General features: G+C 43.5%; 1 protein-coding gene and 1 long non-coding RNA gene across 2 annotated transcripts; one reads left to right on the top strand and one right to left on the bottom strand.

The window, feature by feature from the left end:
* Positions 1–3,500: 3,500 nt before the first annotated feature.
* On the bottom strand, positions 3,501–15,918 carry LOC123329351. Its single transcript, XR_006544742.2, has 2 exons — positions 15,782–15,918; positions 3,501–10,669 (listed from the first exon to the last, which is right to left on the bottom strand). It is a non-coding gene; the product is annotated as an uncharacterized LOC123329351 (long non-coding RNA).
* Positions 5,814–16,934, top strand: TRIM31 (tripartite motif containing 31). The gene is made up of 9 exons (XM_025267042.3): positions 5,814–6,230; positions 6,876–6,971; positions 7,766–7,996; positions 9,074–9,096; positions 9,617–9,732; positions 12,422–12,496; positions 13,642–13,707; positions 14,291–14,464; positions 15,750–16,934. The coding sequence occupies exons 1-9, from the start codon at positions 5,814–5,816 to the stop codon at positions 16,274–16,276; spliced, it is 1,725 nt and encodes a 574-aa protein (XP_025122827.3). The 3' UTR covers positions 16,277–16,934.
* Positions 16,935–17,642: the final 708 nt, after the last annotated feature.

Here is a 17,642-nt window from a genome sequence, read left to right as displayed (position 1 = left end):
CTTTAGTACTTATCCTTGAATTTTTATCTTATGTCATTAACTTCATATTTTTGTAACAAAGTCTAAAAATTTTAAGTATCCTTAGACTCCTAAAATCTTAGCTCCCTTAGGTAGGTCTTTAGCTATCCTCTGAACTTCCCCCTGCTTCTAATTCCTGTATTATAGTTGTCTAAAGTTTTAGCTCTACTTTTTTGAAGGCAAAACTTTTGTTTCTAATGTTTTTTACAGTCAGTGGTATACAATATTTACCATTACTGTTGAATTATGTTTTCTTTGCTTTGTGCATCACACTCCCATCGTGGAGCCTTTCTCTCTCTCTCTTTTTAAAAGATAACTTTCAGGTTTTTCAGCAAGATTCCAAGGATCTCCTATGACTTCCTTGGGAGTCCAGTAGGTAAGACTCCACACTCTGAATGCAGGGCATGAGGGTTTGATACCTGGTGGAGGAACTAAGATCCCACAAAGTAAGATTCCACAAAGGGAAAAACAGAATTCAAAGAGGAAAAAAGAAAAGATTTCAAGGATCTCCTGGTGGAAAATTAGATTTTTTAATGTCCAAAAATATCTTTATTTTGCCTTCATTTATGAATAACAGATTAAATGAATATAGACACCTTGGTTTGGTAATTTCCTCCCACTTCTTAGAAATATTAGTATCAGTTCTAAAGATTTACTTGCATGTTGACGTACGGCAGAAACCAACACAATATTGTAAAGCAATTATCCTCCAATTAAAAATAAATTAAAAAGATTTACTTGTTCTTCGATAGGTACCCTCCTACTTCATTCTGGCAGCTTTTGCAATTTTCTCTTTCATTCTCTTCAGTTGCATTACAAAGTGTTTTTAGTGTGAAATTATTTTTCTCTTGTTGTGCTTGATATTTGATGCATTTTCAGGGGACCCGTACATTCTGAAAAAACAAAAAAACCTGAAGGCTTTTTCTCTTCATATTTTGCTCCTGCATTTCCTCTCTGCTTTTCTTCTGAACTTCCGACTGGACACATGTTGGAGCATTTTGATTTATCCTCTGTATATCTGACCTTACTTGGTTTCTACCGCTTAGTGATTCTCTGTGCTGTGTGTTAGTAAACTTCTCAGAGGGTGCTGACCCAGAACTATCTTACATTCATGAATTCTCTCATTGACTGGTTGTAGTTTTTTACCTTTAAAAAATATTCTATTATTAGTATGTCTTTGAAAGAGGCAGGAATAGTGGTGGCCACATGAATTTACATCCTCATCTTGATGCCAAATCATTTTTCTATATTACTGCTATTAACCCTTGACATGTCATATTAATGCTAGTAAATTCTCTTTTGCTATTATTTGTCTTTTGATTTTTTTTTTCGTTATCACAGTTTGACTTTATTTTTTTTTAATTTTATTTTATTTTTAAACTTTACATAATTGTATTAGTTTTGCCAAATATCAAAATGAATCTGCCACAGGTATACATGTGTTCCCCATCCTGAACCCTCCTCCCTCCTCCCTCCCCATACCATCACTTGTCCTTTGATTTTTTTATGGCATTATTTTCCATGTTGAAATTTTTGTTTTGTTTTTGGTAATCTGTCAATATTTTAATTTTATGTCTTCTGGGGTTTTTTTATGTCATTCATAAAAATGACAGCTCTCTCACATTAAGGGTAAATATTATTCTAAATTTTAATATTTTCATATTTGATCTTTAAACCACTTAGACTTTTTGTTTATGGTATACAGTGCAAGTCTAACTTTGTTTCCTTCTAAATAGTCAATTATGGCAACAAGTGGAACTGTATAAAGCTAAAAAGCTTCTGCATAGCAAAAGAAACAATGAACAAAATGGAAAAACAACCTATGGGATGAAAGAAAATATTTGCAAGTCATATATCAAATAAGAGGTTAATATCCAATGTGTTTAAGAAACTCTTACAGCTCAATAGTAAAATCCCACAAATAATCCAATTAAACAGTCTATTGAAGAGACTGGGGCTTCCCTGGTGGCTCAGGCAGTAAAGTATCCACCTGCAATGCTGGTGACCCAGGTTCGATTCCTGGGTCGGTAAGATCCCTGGAAAAGGGAATGACAACCCACTCTAGTGGAGAATGGAATGAAAACTCACCCCCATTCTTGCCTGGAGAATCCCATGGACAGAGGACCCCAGCAAGCTTGCAGTCCATGGGATTGCAAAGAGTCAAACACAACTGAGTGACTAATAGTATAAGAGACTGAATAGACATTTTCCAAAGGAGACATACATATGGCCAAAAGGTACATGAAAAGGTGCTCAACATCATTAGTCATCAGGGAAATGCAAATCAAATCATAATGACATCTCACCTCACACCTGTCAGAATGGCTGTCATCGAAAAGACAACAAATGCTGCCAAGGATGTGGGGAAAAGGGAACCTTGGTGCATTCTTGGTGAATGAAAATTGGTGCAGCTATGATGGAAAACAGTATGGAAGATCCTCGAAAAAATTAAAACTAGAACTACCATAAGATCCAGCAATCCCACTTCTGGGTGTAAGTCTGAAGGAAATAAAATCCAGAATTCAAAGATATCTGCATTCCCATGTTCACTGCACTTTGTTCCCAAAAGCCATGACTTGGAAACAACTTTAAGTATTCATCAACAGATGAATGGAGAAAGCAAATACTATTGTGTGTGTGTGTATTTTATTTATTTAAAATATTCACTTATTTGGCTGTGTCAGGTCTTAGTTGTGGATAAAGCAAGTACTGTATACAGCTAGTTGTGGCCTGCAGTATCTTCGTGTCACATGGACTCTTTCCTTGCTGCACAGGCTCCCGAGCGCACACACTTTCATAGCTGTGGCACATGGGCTTAGTTCCTCTGTGGCCTGTGGGATCTTAGCTCGCCAGTGGATTCTTAACTACTGGATCACCAGCGAAGTCTCTCAAATGTATTTAAAGTCAGCCATAAAAAGATGGAAATCCTGACATTTGTGACAATAAGAATGGACATGGGGTCATTAGGCTGAGTAAAATGTTAGACAGTGAAAGTCATGTCTGACTCTTCGCTACAATCCATGGAATTCTCCAGGCCAGAATACTGGAGTGGGTAGCCTTTCCCTTCTCCAGGGGATCTTCCCAACCCAGGGATTGAACCCAGGTCTCCTGCATTGCGGGCAGATTCTTTACCAGCTGAACCACAAGGGAAGACCAAGAATACTGGAGTGGGTAGCCTATCCCTTCTCCAGGGAATCTTCCCAACCCAGGAATTGAACCGGAGTCTCCTGTATTGCAGGGGAATTCTTTACCAACTAAGCTACCAGGCAAGCCTGTTATGGCAGACAAATGTCAGACAAGAGAAAGACAAATACTGTAGGATTTCACTTGTATATAGAAACTAAAAGCACCCCACTCATAGACACAGATAGAATGCTGGTTGTCAGGGTCTGGTTGTTGAGGGGTGAGAGAAATTTGAAGACGTGGATCAAGGGGATATAATACAAAATTTCAGTTATAAGATAAGTTTCAGGGATGTCATGTACAGTGTGTGACAATAGTTTATTAAATACTCAAAAGTTGCTACAAAAATAGATCTTTAATGCTCTCACCATAGCAATGACAACAACAAAAAAGTTATTTATGTGAGGTGAAGGATGTGTTAACTAACCTTATTGTGGTAAACATCTCACAATATGTACATGTGCCAAATCATCACATCACATTAAGCCTTCACAATGCTATATGTCCATTATATCAATAAAGCTGGGGGTGGGCGAAAGTGAGATGTCTTCAGGACCCAGGCAGACAAGAGGCAGTAAGAAGTGGTAGGGAAAATAAAACATCCATCCTCTCTAAAGTCATACAAATTATGTCTAAAATCACTATGTCAAATGAAACCTACCTATAAGTTAAATTCTGCCTCCAGGGGACAGCAGTTTAGGATGAGAATAAACTATAAAATATTATACAAGTGTCAAGATGCTTTAATTTCACCTCAAAGGAAACAAAGAGGAAGGCCTTTTCATAACATTTCTGAAATGAAGGTATAACACTGCTGAAAGCCTTGGCTTCCAACAGTTTCTATAATTAAGGCAACCATATATTCATCATCCAACCTGGATACTTTTGAGAATGGAAGGATGATCTATTCATTACATCAGGTCAACGTGAAACCCAGCACTGTCCCAAAGTAAGCCAAAATATACAATCACTCTGATTATAATCATAAATTACCCATAATGCCTGTCTGACCTAAATATTAAGATCAGATAAAGATGAAAGATGTGTTTCTTGAGGGAGACAGATGGCAGATGCTGGAGAGAGAGAGGAGATAAGTGTGGCAGCTGGGATCCAGATGAAATGGGAAGAGAGGAAGGACCCTTCCCTTATATAAGAGGGAAGGAGCAAAGGTTGTGATGCAAATGTGTGGAGCTACAGAAGGGAGTGTTGGTGGTGGTGGTTGGGGGAAGGCAATCCAGGGATCAAGTAAGCACCAAGAAGCAGGAAGAAACACAGAAAAAACGAATGAGCATGGACACAGCAGAGTGTTGAAGATGTTTGGGAAAAAAAAAAGGACAGACTGATCCAGGTGCTGCTGGGAAGTAACAACTAGGATGGAGAACAGAGAATGACCTTTCAGCAAGGAAGTTCCTCGCTGGTCCCACTGTACTAGGAATCTCCCCAGGGGAGGAATGGTTGCCTCTCCTTTTAACTGGAAACTCCCTGAGCGGGTGATTATATTGTAGCCATGCATTCCAGGAAACAAACCCACTCAGAAGGACAATGCAGATAGTGGAGTGCAGTTTATTACAGCGGTGGGCCCAAGGCAGAGTCTCCTCTTAGCCAAGGACCCTGACCAGTTTTTGTGAAAACCTTATATACCTTAAGTGTTCTTGCTCAAACCCACCTCCCCAAATTCCTTGAAACTAGTCTGGACAAGGTGAAACAGAGATACGATCAAAGTTAGCCCATGATTCATGTGTCACAAAACTAGATAAACAGTGGACATTTATCAACAGGACTGTGGTCATATCCCGAAAAACTTAATGGAATTTACGACTTTGTTCTGTTATAGAGATAATTAGCATATTCTTTTAGGCAACGGAGAGTCCAAGTACAAGTCCTGAGGCTCTTTTATCCGGGGGTCTGGTTTTCCATTGGTATGCCATTTCTATAGACGCCGGACACAAAGTTCAGAGTCCATTGGGAGGGTGACCATGCGTGTAGCCTAATGTTCGCAGCCTGGCCTAAGATGGAGTCCAGCTCTGTCTGTTTCCTCCTTCAATATTTTCCACATTTGCACAAAATAGTTAAAAGTGTGGAACTAAATTACAAGAGATAGAGAATTACTCCCTTCCTTTTCATATGTTCTCCCAAGGTTTGGGCTCTGCATGAAAGAGATGCTCAAATCATTACTGGTGAACTGTCTGTGACCTTTTGGGAAGCATTTTCCAGTCCATCCACTCCTTCCCTGAACCTCTGAGAAAGGACTTTGGTGCCCTGGTCCTTCTAATCTCAGTTAACTGCCTCATAAACACCCTTAAGTAGTCCAAGGTTCAGGAATACTTACCTCATTTTATAAGCAGTGTATATTCATTTACTACATCTATTCATTCTTAAGAGGCAGTGAAGTAGCATTGTCCATCTGTTTCCCTCTTTATAATATTTCCTACCTTCTAATTTTGACTCTTTTCTACTATTGTTTTTTTCCTCTCTCCTTTTCCTCTCTCTCTGATTCTCTAATTAATAGACTCTGACCTCCATTGCCTCTGTTATCTTCTCTTTTCTTAGAATCAGTGCCCACAGCTGATTTCTCGACTTCCTACAGACTTGAAGAAGCCTTTGGCCCCATCATGGCCCATCAACAGTTTACCGGTAAGCTTCAAGAAGAAATGATTTGCCCCATATGCTTGGATATTCTGCAGCACCCTGCTACCATTGACTGCGGGCACAACTTCTGCCTCAGTTGCATCACTCAGAGCGGGGAAGCAGCAGACAGCGTTCTTAAATGTCCTATCTGCAACAAAATTGTGAAGAGGGACATGATCACGCCCAACTGGCTCTTGGTAAATCTGGTGGAGAAAATCCAAGCTATGGATCCCTCGGAGATGCAGCCAGAAACCGAAGAGCTGAGATGTCTAAGGCATGGAGAGAAATGTCATTACTTCTGTGAAGTCGATGGCAAGTTCCTCTGCGTGGTGTGTCGTGAATCCAAGGACCACAAAACCCACAACACAACTCTGATAGAAGAAGCTGCCCAGAATTATCAGGTAGGCATTTTGGGGTCCCTTCCCTGTTCCCCCATCAGATCAAGAGTTCAGTGAGGACCTGGAAACTGTCATTTCCTCCCTCTGGGTTTGTACCCATGGCCCCATCTTTGCACCTGAGTAGAAAATTTGCAGTCAGGCCCGTAGGTTCAAAAGTCTAAGGCTGGAGAACTGATGTTTGTTGCAACGAAGGTATAATGGAGATGGAAAGAACACGGAATTTCGAGTCAGAAGTGTAGGTTCAGGTTCAGACTCATGAACTTTTTGTAGATCCTTCAAGGAGTCACTTTACCTCTCTGAGATCCAGGTGCCTCCTCTTTAAATGGGTCAAACAAATTGTACTTCTTAAGAGTCGTAGGTATGACAAATGAGAGAAGGTTTGTTAAAGTCCTTTGATAACCCCAAAGCACATCCAAATATTAGTCATAATTTATTAGTTATAATTTATTACCACATTCCTTTCTTGTAGGTCACTTAGGCTCCATAGTTCTTCCTCCCCCGTCACACCCCAGCCCCCAGCTTGAACAGGAAAGGGGGATCTATTAATAATGACACAAGGACTTGCCCTCCATCCCAAGAAATAAGGAGGGCATCATGAGGTCAGGAGATCTCCAGGCACGACTTGCCAAGACAACTCTCTCCCCACAGGGGCGGATCCAATCACAAATCGAGGTCTTGCAGCAAAAGGAGAGGGAGATAATTCAGGCAATGGCACAAGGTGAACAGTGTATCAAAGTCTCCATGGTAAGAAAAACTCAGGTGCGGGTCTCTCTGTCTATGAGCTTGAAAGCAGAAATAGTATCTCTGCAAAACTCCTAGAACTCCTTATTACACTGACCACTCAAAAAGACCTTATTGACAAAGGAACAGATACAGAATGGGATAGACTATAGGAGGGACAGAAAGAATTGTGGCATCGGGGGTAAGGGTGTGCTCCAGCCTTCTCCTCCTCTACAGCGTTTGGTTTGCCAGTGTTAGCATCTTCCACGTCCAGCCTCATGTTATTGGAGTAGGTTGACTGCTTTGGTCTCCTCCACCTGGGGACAGGTAGTGTAAGGAAAACTGGTGCTGGTCTTAGAATAGGAAATACCAGTTTTAAGACCCATTTCTGCCCCTCACAGTCCCTTACTTACCTAGAAACTGACTTCTCAAGTTAGAAAATGAAAACGCTATGAACCCACTCAAATATCTGTATCTGTTTTGTGTGTGGGTGTGTGTACAAAGGAAAAAAAAATCTATGTGAAAGCAAATTATAAACTGAAAAGCCTACTGGAAATATGAATACTTAATACTTAGGTATTAAGTATTAGCTACCTATCCTTGAAGGCAAAAAATATGAATAAATAACCTAAAATGAAAACAAGGCACATAGTAAGGGCTTTCAAAAGCTTGTTCGCCTCCCATTTCCTTTCCTCCGTGTCTGCCATTGCATGTTGCTCAGAATAAACCTAATAAAATGATAACATTGAATAAAATGGGATAGAAGGAACTTTGAGGCCATCCTCTCATCTTCTGAATGTCCACTTTCTTGCCCCCAGTACCAGGTGGAATTAGAGAAGGAGATGGTCATCGAAGCCTTCAGACAACTGCGTAAGGTGCTAAAAGAGGAGAAGAGCTTCCTCTTGTCCCGAATCAACTGGCTGGGTCAGGAGATCTCCAAGGGGGAGAAATTATATGTCATTTCCACCAAGTCGCAGCTGAACTATCTCAGGAAGCTGAAGGATTCCCTGAAGTCCAGGCAGTGTTTGCCGCCAGGCCAGCTGCTCCAGGTGAGTGTCCCTTGGGGACCAAGTTGTAAAAACACAGTGACCCATCCCTAGTTACAGATCAGAGCACCGACCACGTGGCAGGATACCAGAGTTGCCTCTATCTTCCTTCCCCCAGCTCAGTGCTGCCCAATAGAAATACTGTGTGAGCCATAATTTACAAATATATTTCACACAATGTATATAATTTAGAAGTACAATGTGAGCTATATGTGTAATTTAGAATTATTTTGCAAGCCACAAATATGACTTAAACTTTTTTCTTGTAGTCACATTAGAAGGGTAAAGAGACACAGGTAAAATTAAGTGAAATATTTTATTTTACCCAATATATCCAAAGTATTATAATTTCAATCATTAACCAATATTTTTAAAGTATTAATGAAATATTTTATGAACCTCTTCCTTTAAAAAAATTGAGTCTTTAAAATCTGGTATATGTTTGGCAGATCTCAGTTCAGACATCATATTTTGAATGGTTGAATTAAATGTACTCTGACCAAATCAATATAGTTGTGGTCAATGGAAAAAGTATTTTATACTATTTCAGTTTTTTTTTTAATTTAAATTTGGATTGGTGACTCTCATAAAATTTAAAAATTTGGTTCCTTGTCGTACTAGCCATGTTTCAAAGTGTTCAATAGCCATGTGTGACTGGTGGCTGCCATACTGGACAGTGCGGTCTAGGTGATACACAGGATAAGCTGAGCTCCCTCCTGAATCCATCTCCCATTCCCACTAGTTCAGAAATCCATTTCTTTTCTTTTTTTTTTTAAAGGAAGACCCCACAAAGCCATTCCAGCCCTTTTCCTGTCTCTCTTCTCCCTTCTCTGGTGTAGTCTCAGAGACAAAACTTATTTTCAAACAACTCAGTTAGTTCCTCTCGAGGTCTGATCATTTTCCTGCCTACTGGCATATTGGACACTTCCTGGAGGAACCTTTTGTGGAGATGTTCATATAGGAAGAGAGATGTTCTCATTCCACCTGTTCTACCCCATGCCCTGCATGGTTGGTACCTTCTCCTTGGCTCCCATGAATCAGCCAAGTGCTAAGACTGTGCTGTTTCTCTTTCTCTTCTAGGACATCAAAATTGCCTTGTGCAGGTATGATGGGCCACCCCAAGTGCATTTTGCCCACTGATTCATTCATCTTACAATACTTAACATACATTCAAGTACTCAACATTCTTCCCTCCCAAGTTCCTGTCTACTCTGTCTAACTGCAGTCAGGTACTTAGGCTGCAGCTTAAGCTGAGTTGGTTACTCAAAAGAAGAGCTGTTTTCTTTATGTTCCAATTTCTTCATCACAGATTCTCCTATTTCCTTGCACTTCCTGCATGACCCCTTGCCCAACTAGATGGCTCCTGGGTCCCCTACCCCATCTCTCTGCCCTCTTCCTCTCTGCTTTTTTCTAGCTTATCTCCCATCTGCATTTCCATATCACACTATGTCCCACCTCACCCTGGCCCCATATCCCTAGCCCTGGCCTCCTGACTCTCAGCTCACTGATTTCCTTCCCCACCCTCAAGGCTCCATCACCTCATCCCCACCTCTTTGTCACAGCTCTTTCTCCCCTGCACCCCATCCCTTGATCTCACCATCCAGTTCAGCCATATCTTCCTAGGAGTGAAGCATTTCGCTTTCTCAACCCAACCCCTGTTTCAATGGACCTAGAGAAAAAACTCAGTGACATCAAATCACGACATGATTCCCTCACAAAGAGCCTGAAGAAATTCAAAGGTAAGGAAGAGGCTGTCACCAACTCAGTTCACCTCCCTTTGGGGGATTCTTCCTCCATCACCCTGAGGAAATGGAACTGTAACTCATCCATATCGATAGTAATTATATAGGATATTTCCAATGCCAGGCTCTCTGCTGGGCACTTTCCAGGCATCTGTATCTTTCTTTTCAGGCATTTCTTGCACTCTGCCTTCATCATGTTTCATCTGTTTGCATCCCTGACTCTTCTTGTGAAAGCTGCAAGAGGTTCCCATGCCTGGCACAGTGACTGGCAGGAAGGTGGTAGACCAGTTGTCTGGTGGGTCAGAACTGGAGTTCAATCTATTTCTGACTACAGAATACAAGAAAATAGATTCAAAGTCAATGACAGCTTAGGGAAATCCTTCTTGCAGCCTTGCAGGGAAATAGAAGTCAGACAGAAGTAGATGACTTGGGCTTTAGATATTTGGTCAGATATTTTTCAAAAACATGTCTGGGTTTACAACTAGGAAGACAGCTGGGTATTTGTAAGGACTCCCTTCACAGCAAGGGTTGTGCTTGTCTAAACCAGGAGTAGAGAGAGCTGGATGGAGTTTCCTCCCAGGAAATATCACAAGAGTCTCCCACCCCAAGACCCCTCCCATATGCCTCTGGAAAAAGAGGACCACGACAATGCCCCCAAGAATACCACTCGTTCAGCTAAGAATCTCCAGTCCCCAGACACAGAGTTTTTGTTCTTAATTTTGTTGTTTTGAACTTTTCTTTTCCCTAGTAACTGCTTTGTCCAGTTCTCCCATCCCACGTGGTGTAATATCATGTAACCCAACAATTTCATAGTCATTTCAGGTTTTCATAGTCATTCCAGTTTGGTTCTGAAGTTCCCTGGTGGCCTAGTGGTTAGGATGCTGGCCTTTCACTGCCATGGCCTGGGTTCAATCTCACATAGAAGAGCTACAATCTAAAAAATAAAATTAAATAGTTTGGCTTCAGTTTAGAATTTCAATAAAGGGGTTTATTACCTTTTCACTTTGGCACATGCTGGGATTGGACATGGAGAAGGGGGCTACAAATATACTCTCTACCTTTTGGCACAGATGAACGTGGTCTGCTGTATTTTCTTCCCCACCCACCCCTACACACAGTCCCCTAACTCCCACCTGGCCCTCTTAGAGTCCACTGGATGGAGGAGGTTCTGGGGGCCTACTTACAATACTGGTCTAATCTCCATAGCTGCCTAGTCTGAGGATGGTTGCCTCTTGTTGGGGAATGACTGGGTCTGGGAAACCAGAGGTGGAGGGGGTTGGTGGCTGGACCCTGAAGGCCCTGGAAGCATAGCACTCCTGGCCAGTGTTTCCTCTGGCTCCAGGTGTGCAGACCCCTCATAAGAGGGTTGCTGAGCATTTGCTATGGCTGGGCTGGTGGCCCTCAGAGGAGATCCCCTGTGTCTCCCTCCACCTATACCCAGGGCTGGCTCTCTCCTGTCCTGGAGCTACAGGGCACTAGAAGGGTGCAGAGGCCCAGAGGAAGCCCCTTATCTAGGGGTCCCACTCTATAACTCTTCCCTTAGCCCAGCACCCCTACAGCAAGTGCAGGCCGGACACAGGCCATCGTCCCCGAGTTATGGGCTCATTCTCCAACCACACAGTCTTTTGTCCTCTGCCCCTGTTTCCATGAGGGTACACAGACGTTGACAGCCCTCCATGTCTGGGAGACGGGGGCACAGAACTCCCTCCTTGGGGAGAACTGGGACAGAGGGCACCAAGCGCCTTGGTCTGGAGCTCCCTTGCCTTTCTTGTCTTGAGTCTTCTCTTATCGGGAGGAGAGGGATTACACCCAGGCTTTAAGTAGGTGGGACCATCCTTTACCACACCCTGTGCCTGAGTGGCTGGCACCACAGCAGACCTTCTTCTGAAGCTAAAGCGTGAGGCCAAACAGCACCTTTGTCCCTCAGCCCTTTCTCCTCACTAGGAAGGGACTAGATTTGTGCTGCCTAATATGTTAGCTACTAGCCACACATACACTTGGGCATTTGAAATGTGGCTCGTCCAAAGTCAGGTGTGCTGCTAGTGAAGGAAACATGTCAGATTTCACAAGACTTAGTGCGAAAATAGAATGTAAAATATAGTAATAACTTTTTATAGGTCGAAAGGCAATATTTGTTAATAATGGTTTAAATAGAAAATATAATTAAAAATTAATTTTATCAGTTTCTTTTTACTTTACTTTTTGTAATGTGACTACTAAGTAAGTAAGTAAATGTTAGTCGCTCAGTCGTGCCCGACTCTTTGGGACCCTATGGACTGCAGCCCACTAGGCTTCTGTGTCCATGAGATTTTCCAGGCAAGGATACTGGAGTGGGTTGCCATTTCCTTCTCCAGAGGATCTTCCCAACCCAGGGATTGAACCCGGGTCTCCTGTACTGCAGGCAGATTCTGTACTGACTGAGCTACAAGGAAAGCCCTTCCCTTGTGACTACTAGAAATTTTAAAATGTTATTTGTGACTTGAGTGTATTTATACTGGATGGTGCTGGGCTAGAGAGCCACTCCAGGGTAACAGAAAGGGCATCTCTCAGAGTTTTACACCTTGGTCCACTAAGACTCTGAGAGTCAAGTTCAAGGCATTTGAAATTTGATGCCTGCTGTGTGATCGTGGGTTCCTTGTTCAAACTCTCTGAATTTACTCCATCTCATTCTGTTCTCTCCCCACAGACATTTTCCAGGCTGACAGCAAGAAAGATAAAAGCAAATTCCTCAGTGGCTTGTCTGAGGAAGACAGAAAGAGCTGTAAGTGATGACTGCTCCTGCCCTTTGGGGAAAGTGAAAAAAGCAAAGGGGAAGAATTCTGTCTCTCTGCTTACACGGAGGCCAAATATAGGTGAATCCCCATTCCTCATCAAGGGAGAAGCACAGGCATATGGATATGTTTTATTATTTTAAACTCAGGTAACTCACAAAACAGAGACTAATCCCAAAATTTAGAAATATTTAAAAGTAACAGAAAATTCTGGGACATCCCTCGTGGTCCAGTGGGTAAGACTCCATGCCTCTAATTCAGGGGGCATGGGTTTGATCCCTGGTTGGGGAACTAAGATCCCACATGCTGCACACCATGCCCCCCCACAAAAAAAGAGTAACAGGAAGTTTCAAATTTATTCCTCCATTCCTCACAGTAAGGGAAGAAAAGATAAGACAAGGAGAAGACAAAGCAGCTCGGTCTCTGTAGTAGTAGCTGCCATCAGCCATTGGCTGGGTTTCTGGTTGTAAGTCAGGTCATGACAGCCCAGGGGAGGGAGACCCCCAGTAACCGCAGCCTATGCCCAAGCCATCAGAGACGGCCCTGCTATCTGAGATGGTAACACTAGAAGTACCTTTTCTTCAAGATCCACCATGTGCTAAGCAGTCCACTTCTAAAAGTTCAAAATCTCACTACCATCCTCCTAGACAGGTGTTATTATTGGCAATTTACAATAAATAAGGCCCCTGCAACTTCAGAGAGGTGAAGTAAATTACCCAAGTCATGTGAGTATTTAAGTGGAAAAGACAGCATTAGAAATCATTTTGCCAAAGCCAGAAACTACACAATGCCTTCCAAAGCCAAGAGCAGAACTTAAGATTCTGTTCCACTAGTGTTTTTCCACCAGAGGAGCTGTTGGTTTTTGCACATGGTTAAGTCTCCACTGTGCTCTCTGCCTTGTGGTCTGCTGAATCACATCCCAGGCCTCAGGAAACATTCTAGGCCAGTAGAGTACCCCCTCCTTTGCAGGCATTGGGACAACCTGAAAGGCTTCTATACTTCCTCATGACCTGGGGGCAGCTCTTACTGAGAATCACCAATTCTTGTTCTTATTGATGGTGGCAGGCTGTTTGGTTTTTAGTTTGCAGGTTCAGGTTATCAAGACCAACACTGGTTTTCTCTCACCAATTTCTAGGGTACCTGTCAGAGAAAAATGATCCTAAGACAAACAAAACCTCAGAGCCTGAGTTGAGCCCTCCAGGTAAGAGTCCTGCCCCTGAATGCTGGTGGCTTCTAATGGTGGAGTCAAGGGGGTCAAATGCTATCCCCTCCCAAGCACCTGGAGGGTAATGCAATTAATGGTAAAGAATCCGCCTGCAATGTGGGAGATCCAGGTTCTATCCCTGGGTCGAGAAGATCCCCTGGAGAAGGGAATGGATGCCCACTCCAGTATTCTTGCATGGAGAATTCCATGGACAGAGGAGCCTGGTGGCTACAGTCCATGGAGTCGCAGAGAGTCTGATACGACTGAGTGACTAGCACACACACATGCAATTAAAAGGAAAAATTACAATTAGATGGAAAAAATAAGTAAAGTGAGCTTAACCAGTGAAGACAGCTTACAAGTAGAGGGGTTTTAATAAATTGTTCCCTTATCTATCAATCATTCAGTAAGTCAAGCCCAAGAATTTCTGTTGATCCCCAGCTACTGGAAGCATGTGGGCAGTTTCTTTCCTGAGTCTACCTCTGATTCCTCCTGCTGTGTCTAGAGCTCGGAAGCACTTTCTGACATTGCTGCCTTGCCCCCACTGACCTCTCTTCTGTCCTCCCCTTCTCTCTCAAAGTTGACAGAACAACTAAACCAGTGCTGCAAAATCCCAAACTCTCAATTTCACTCAGCCCACTCTTCCGGAAACGAAACAGGGACTCTTTTGTTTCTTATTCATCAAACTGGGACAGCTCTGAGAACCTGGGGAGCCCTGGAGCTACGAATATTGAAGAGCTCAAGACGGTGATAGGTGAGTGGCTGAGAACACTGAAAGGTCCCTGAGGGTGTGGAGATGGGGATGGAGGTGAGGACTTGGAGAAGGGAGCAGGTGTTCTCAAGCAAAAGGAGGACGAGGACCCATCACTTGGCTTCTGCTTACTGCTTTGGCTGTGGTGCCCCCTGGTGGATAAAGAAAGTCACTATAGTTGACTGCTCCGGTCCCCCCACTTTTTTTTTTCAACTACCAAGGCATCAGTTTAGCCAGGGTGGAATCTAAGAGACCAGTAAGAACTACCTGGGCCCCAATCCACCTAACTCATCCTCATGATTCTGACCACTCTTTTTCCTCTTCCCCACATTCCCACATCCTCCATCTCTCCTAAACACCCCATCCAGCAAGGAAACATTAAGTCATATTAGAATAAGAGGAGGATTTCCCTGTAGCTCAAACGGTAAAGAATCTGCCTGCAATGCAGGAGACCAGGGTTTGATCCCTGGGTCGGGAAGATCCTCTGGAGAAAGGAATGGCAAGCTACTCCAGTATTCTTGCCTGGAGAACCCCATGGACAGAGGAGCCTGTCGGGCTACAGTCTGTAGGGCTGCAAAGAGTCGGACAGGACTGATCGAGTAACACACACACAAGATTAAGAGGATGAGGCCCCCATTCCTAAGTCTTTGGCAAGGCCTGGAACCACAGCTTCTCAAGCCATTGTAGGCCTTCTACCTTTGACAAACTATAACTTAATATCCAAACCCAATTAAAAGCGTGTGAGGGGCAGGCTTCTCCAGTGGTTAAGACTCCATGCTTCCACTTCAGGGGCGGTGGGTTCCAACCCTGGTGGGGGAACTAAGATACTGCATGCTGAGCGCCCACCGCACTGCCCCAACCCCCAAAGTGTGCCTATGTGGTGAGATGGGAGAGGGCTGACAGTTCCTCCTTCTGCACTCCACCCCTCCACTGAACCTTTGAGGGACTGTACTTTAGAAAATTACTCGAGCTCAGACAATCTGAACCTCGACATCTCTTATACAAGCCTCAAATCTTGTTCTAGATATGAAGACCACAGGAAACAGGGAAGGAAGAGGAGATAGTCTCAGTTCTGAGTGTTGAAATGACACCTCCCCACCACTCTCTCTGAGGGAGACCACCCTCAGAGCTGCATATGGTGAAATTTAGGGATTAATGTCAAGGAGGGGGCGGGGGGCTAGGATATCTCTGGGGGCAAAGGTGACCTTGACTTCTAGAGAAGGCCATCCTAAAGGGGGCCGGATGGCTTGACCTGGGGTTGCCTCTCTTTCTCCTCATCTTCCCGCAGACCCACTGACCCTGGATGCGGCTTCGGCTCACCCAGATCTCATCATTTCCCAGGATCTGAAGACAGTGACGCTGAAGCCGGTTTCTCAGAGAGTCTGCGCTGGGCACACCGACCCCGAGCGCTTCTATCCGTTCCGCTGTGTCTTGGGCTTGCCAGGCCTCTGCTCCGGCTGCCAGACCTGGGAGGCGGAGCTCCAAGGGCCCGAGGGCGGGGGCTGCGTGGTGGGCGTGGCCTCGGAGCTAGTGCCTAGGAAGGGCATGCTGCAGATAGAGCCTTTGAGTGGCTTTTGGGCGCTGCGCATCGCGGGCTCCGAGTGCCAGGCGCTCACCGAGACCGGCACCCGCGAGGATCTCTCGGTCTGTCTCAGGAAAGTGGGCGTCCACGTGAATCACGAGTGCGGCAAAGTCGTGTTCTACGACGCCACCACGAGCAACCACCTCTACACCTTCCACGCCTCGTTTCCAGGGCAGATCTTCCCCTTTTTCCGGCTCCTGTTTCCCGGCACTCAGATCACCCTGAGTCCCTAGAGTTGTTCCTTTGCTTTCCTCTGCGTCTCCTCCCCGTTACCCCCTCGCTTTGGGATGTGTGGGATGTGTGCGGTAGGGTTGAAGCTAGACTTCCAGGAACCTTTTAGGAAGGTTACACTCTTTGGCTTCTTGATCGAGGCCTGATATTTCTGACATTCCCCCCACGGCCCCCACCCCGCCCTTTACATTTACCTTGTTACTTTCAGTCCCCCTTTCTCCCCAGTATACCTAGGTTGAAAAGGAAGCTTCAAATAGACAAGGCTATTTATTGTCGCATTATAAATCAATAGGTGATAGTTGAAGATTCTGCAATGAGAATGTTGGTTGAGATGCAGATTTCAGGGGACCACACACTGATTTGAGGCTGTGGCTTTTATCCTCGATGTCCTTGAGACTGTGTGCAGGCTTGGCCCATCTGGACCTCATCCTTTTGAGGGACCTGAAAAACGACGCTGGATCGCTGACTGTTGTCTCCCCAGATGCCTCAGTTTCGCAAGTGAGGACTGTCTGTCTATTATTTTAGGATGACCTCCAGGATATATTCAGTGAAAAAAAACCAAGATGGAGAATAGTGAACACAGCATGCTACACTTTACCTAAGAAAAGGGGAAATGTGAATATATATATATTTTTGCTTATATTTATTTTTTAAGTGGAAGGATAAACCAAAACCTAACAAAAACACTGACCTTTGGGAGGAGGGGAAACCAAGTGGAAGACATGGAAATTAGGCTTTGGAATTATGTAAATGTTTTACATCATTATAAAACAAAATTAAATTAAAACAAGAGGAACCTAACAGTGTAAGTAGTTGGTAGCTTAAATTCTCTGTAGTTGGTAACTTCTTAGGAGTTATTTTAGGTGACTTTAAAACACAGTAGTTTAGCTGTATCTCTTTTGTGGAATATAGCCTAATGACAAAAAGAATTGAAAATAAAACTAAAAATGTTCAGTTATCATCTTGGTAATAATATTTTTGTTGTTATTCTGAATTTATTATGTATTATGTTGTTTAGTCCCTAAGTCATATCTGACTCTTTTGTGACTCTATGGTTTCTCTGTCCATGGGATTTTCCAGGCAAGAATACTGGAGTGGGTTGCCATTTCCTTCTCTAGGAGCTATTCCTGATCCAGGGATCCAACCTATATCTCCTGCATTAGCAGACAGATTCTTTACCACTGAGCCACATGGGTAGCCCATGTATTATGTACATGTACATATATACCCAAATATAATAAGATAAAGAAAATAAGCAATTATGTTAACATTACCAGGAACCAAGATTTTCAACCTGAAAGATTAGTTTTCTCTTGTGATTATGAAATAAAAGAAGAGAAATAAAAGCACAGTGATCCCAAATTTGAA

Source organism: Bubalus bubalis, chromosome 2 (assembly GCF_019923935.1).
Source record: "Bubalus bubalis isolate 160015118507 breed Murrah chromosome 2, NDDB_SH_1, whole genome shotgun sequence".
Classification (NCBI taxonomy): domain Eukaryota; kingdom Metazoa; phylum Chordata; class Mammalia; order Artiodactyla; family Bovidae; genus Bubalus; species Bubalus bubalis.
This window is presented reverse-complemented; position numbering and strand designations above follow the sequence as displayed.

What these genes read in the sequence shown, in the direction of transcription:
- TRIM31 (XM_025267042.3), top strand. Translation starts at nt 5,814, where the DNA reads ATGGCCCATCAACAGTTTACCGGTAAGCTTCAAGAAGAAATGATTTGC. An exon ending in ATCAAAATTGCCTTGTGCAG is followed by an intron (nt 9,097 to 9,616) that starts GTATGATGGGCC and finishes ATATCTTCCTAG; the next exon opens with GAGTGAAGCATTTCGCTTTC. An exon ending in AGAGCTCAAGACGGTGATAG is followed by an intron (nt 14,465 to 15,749) that starts GTGAGTGGCTGA and finishes ATCTTCCCGCAG; the next exon opens with ACCCACTGACCCTGGATGCG.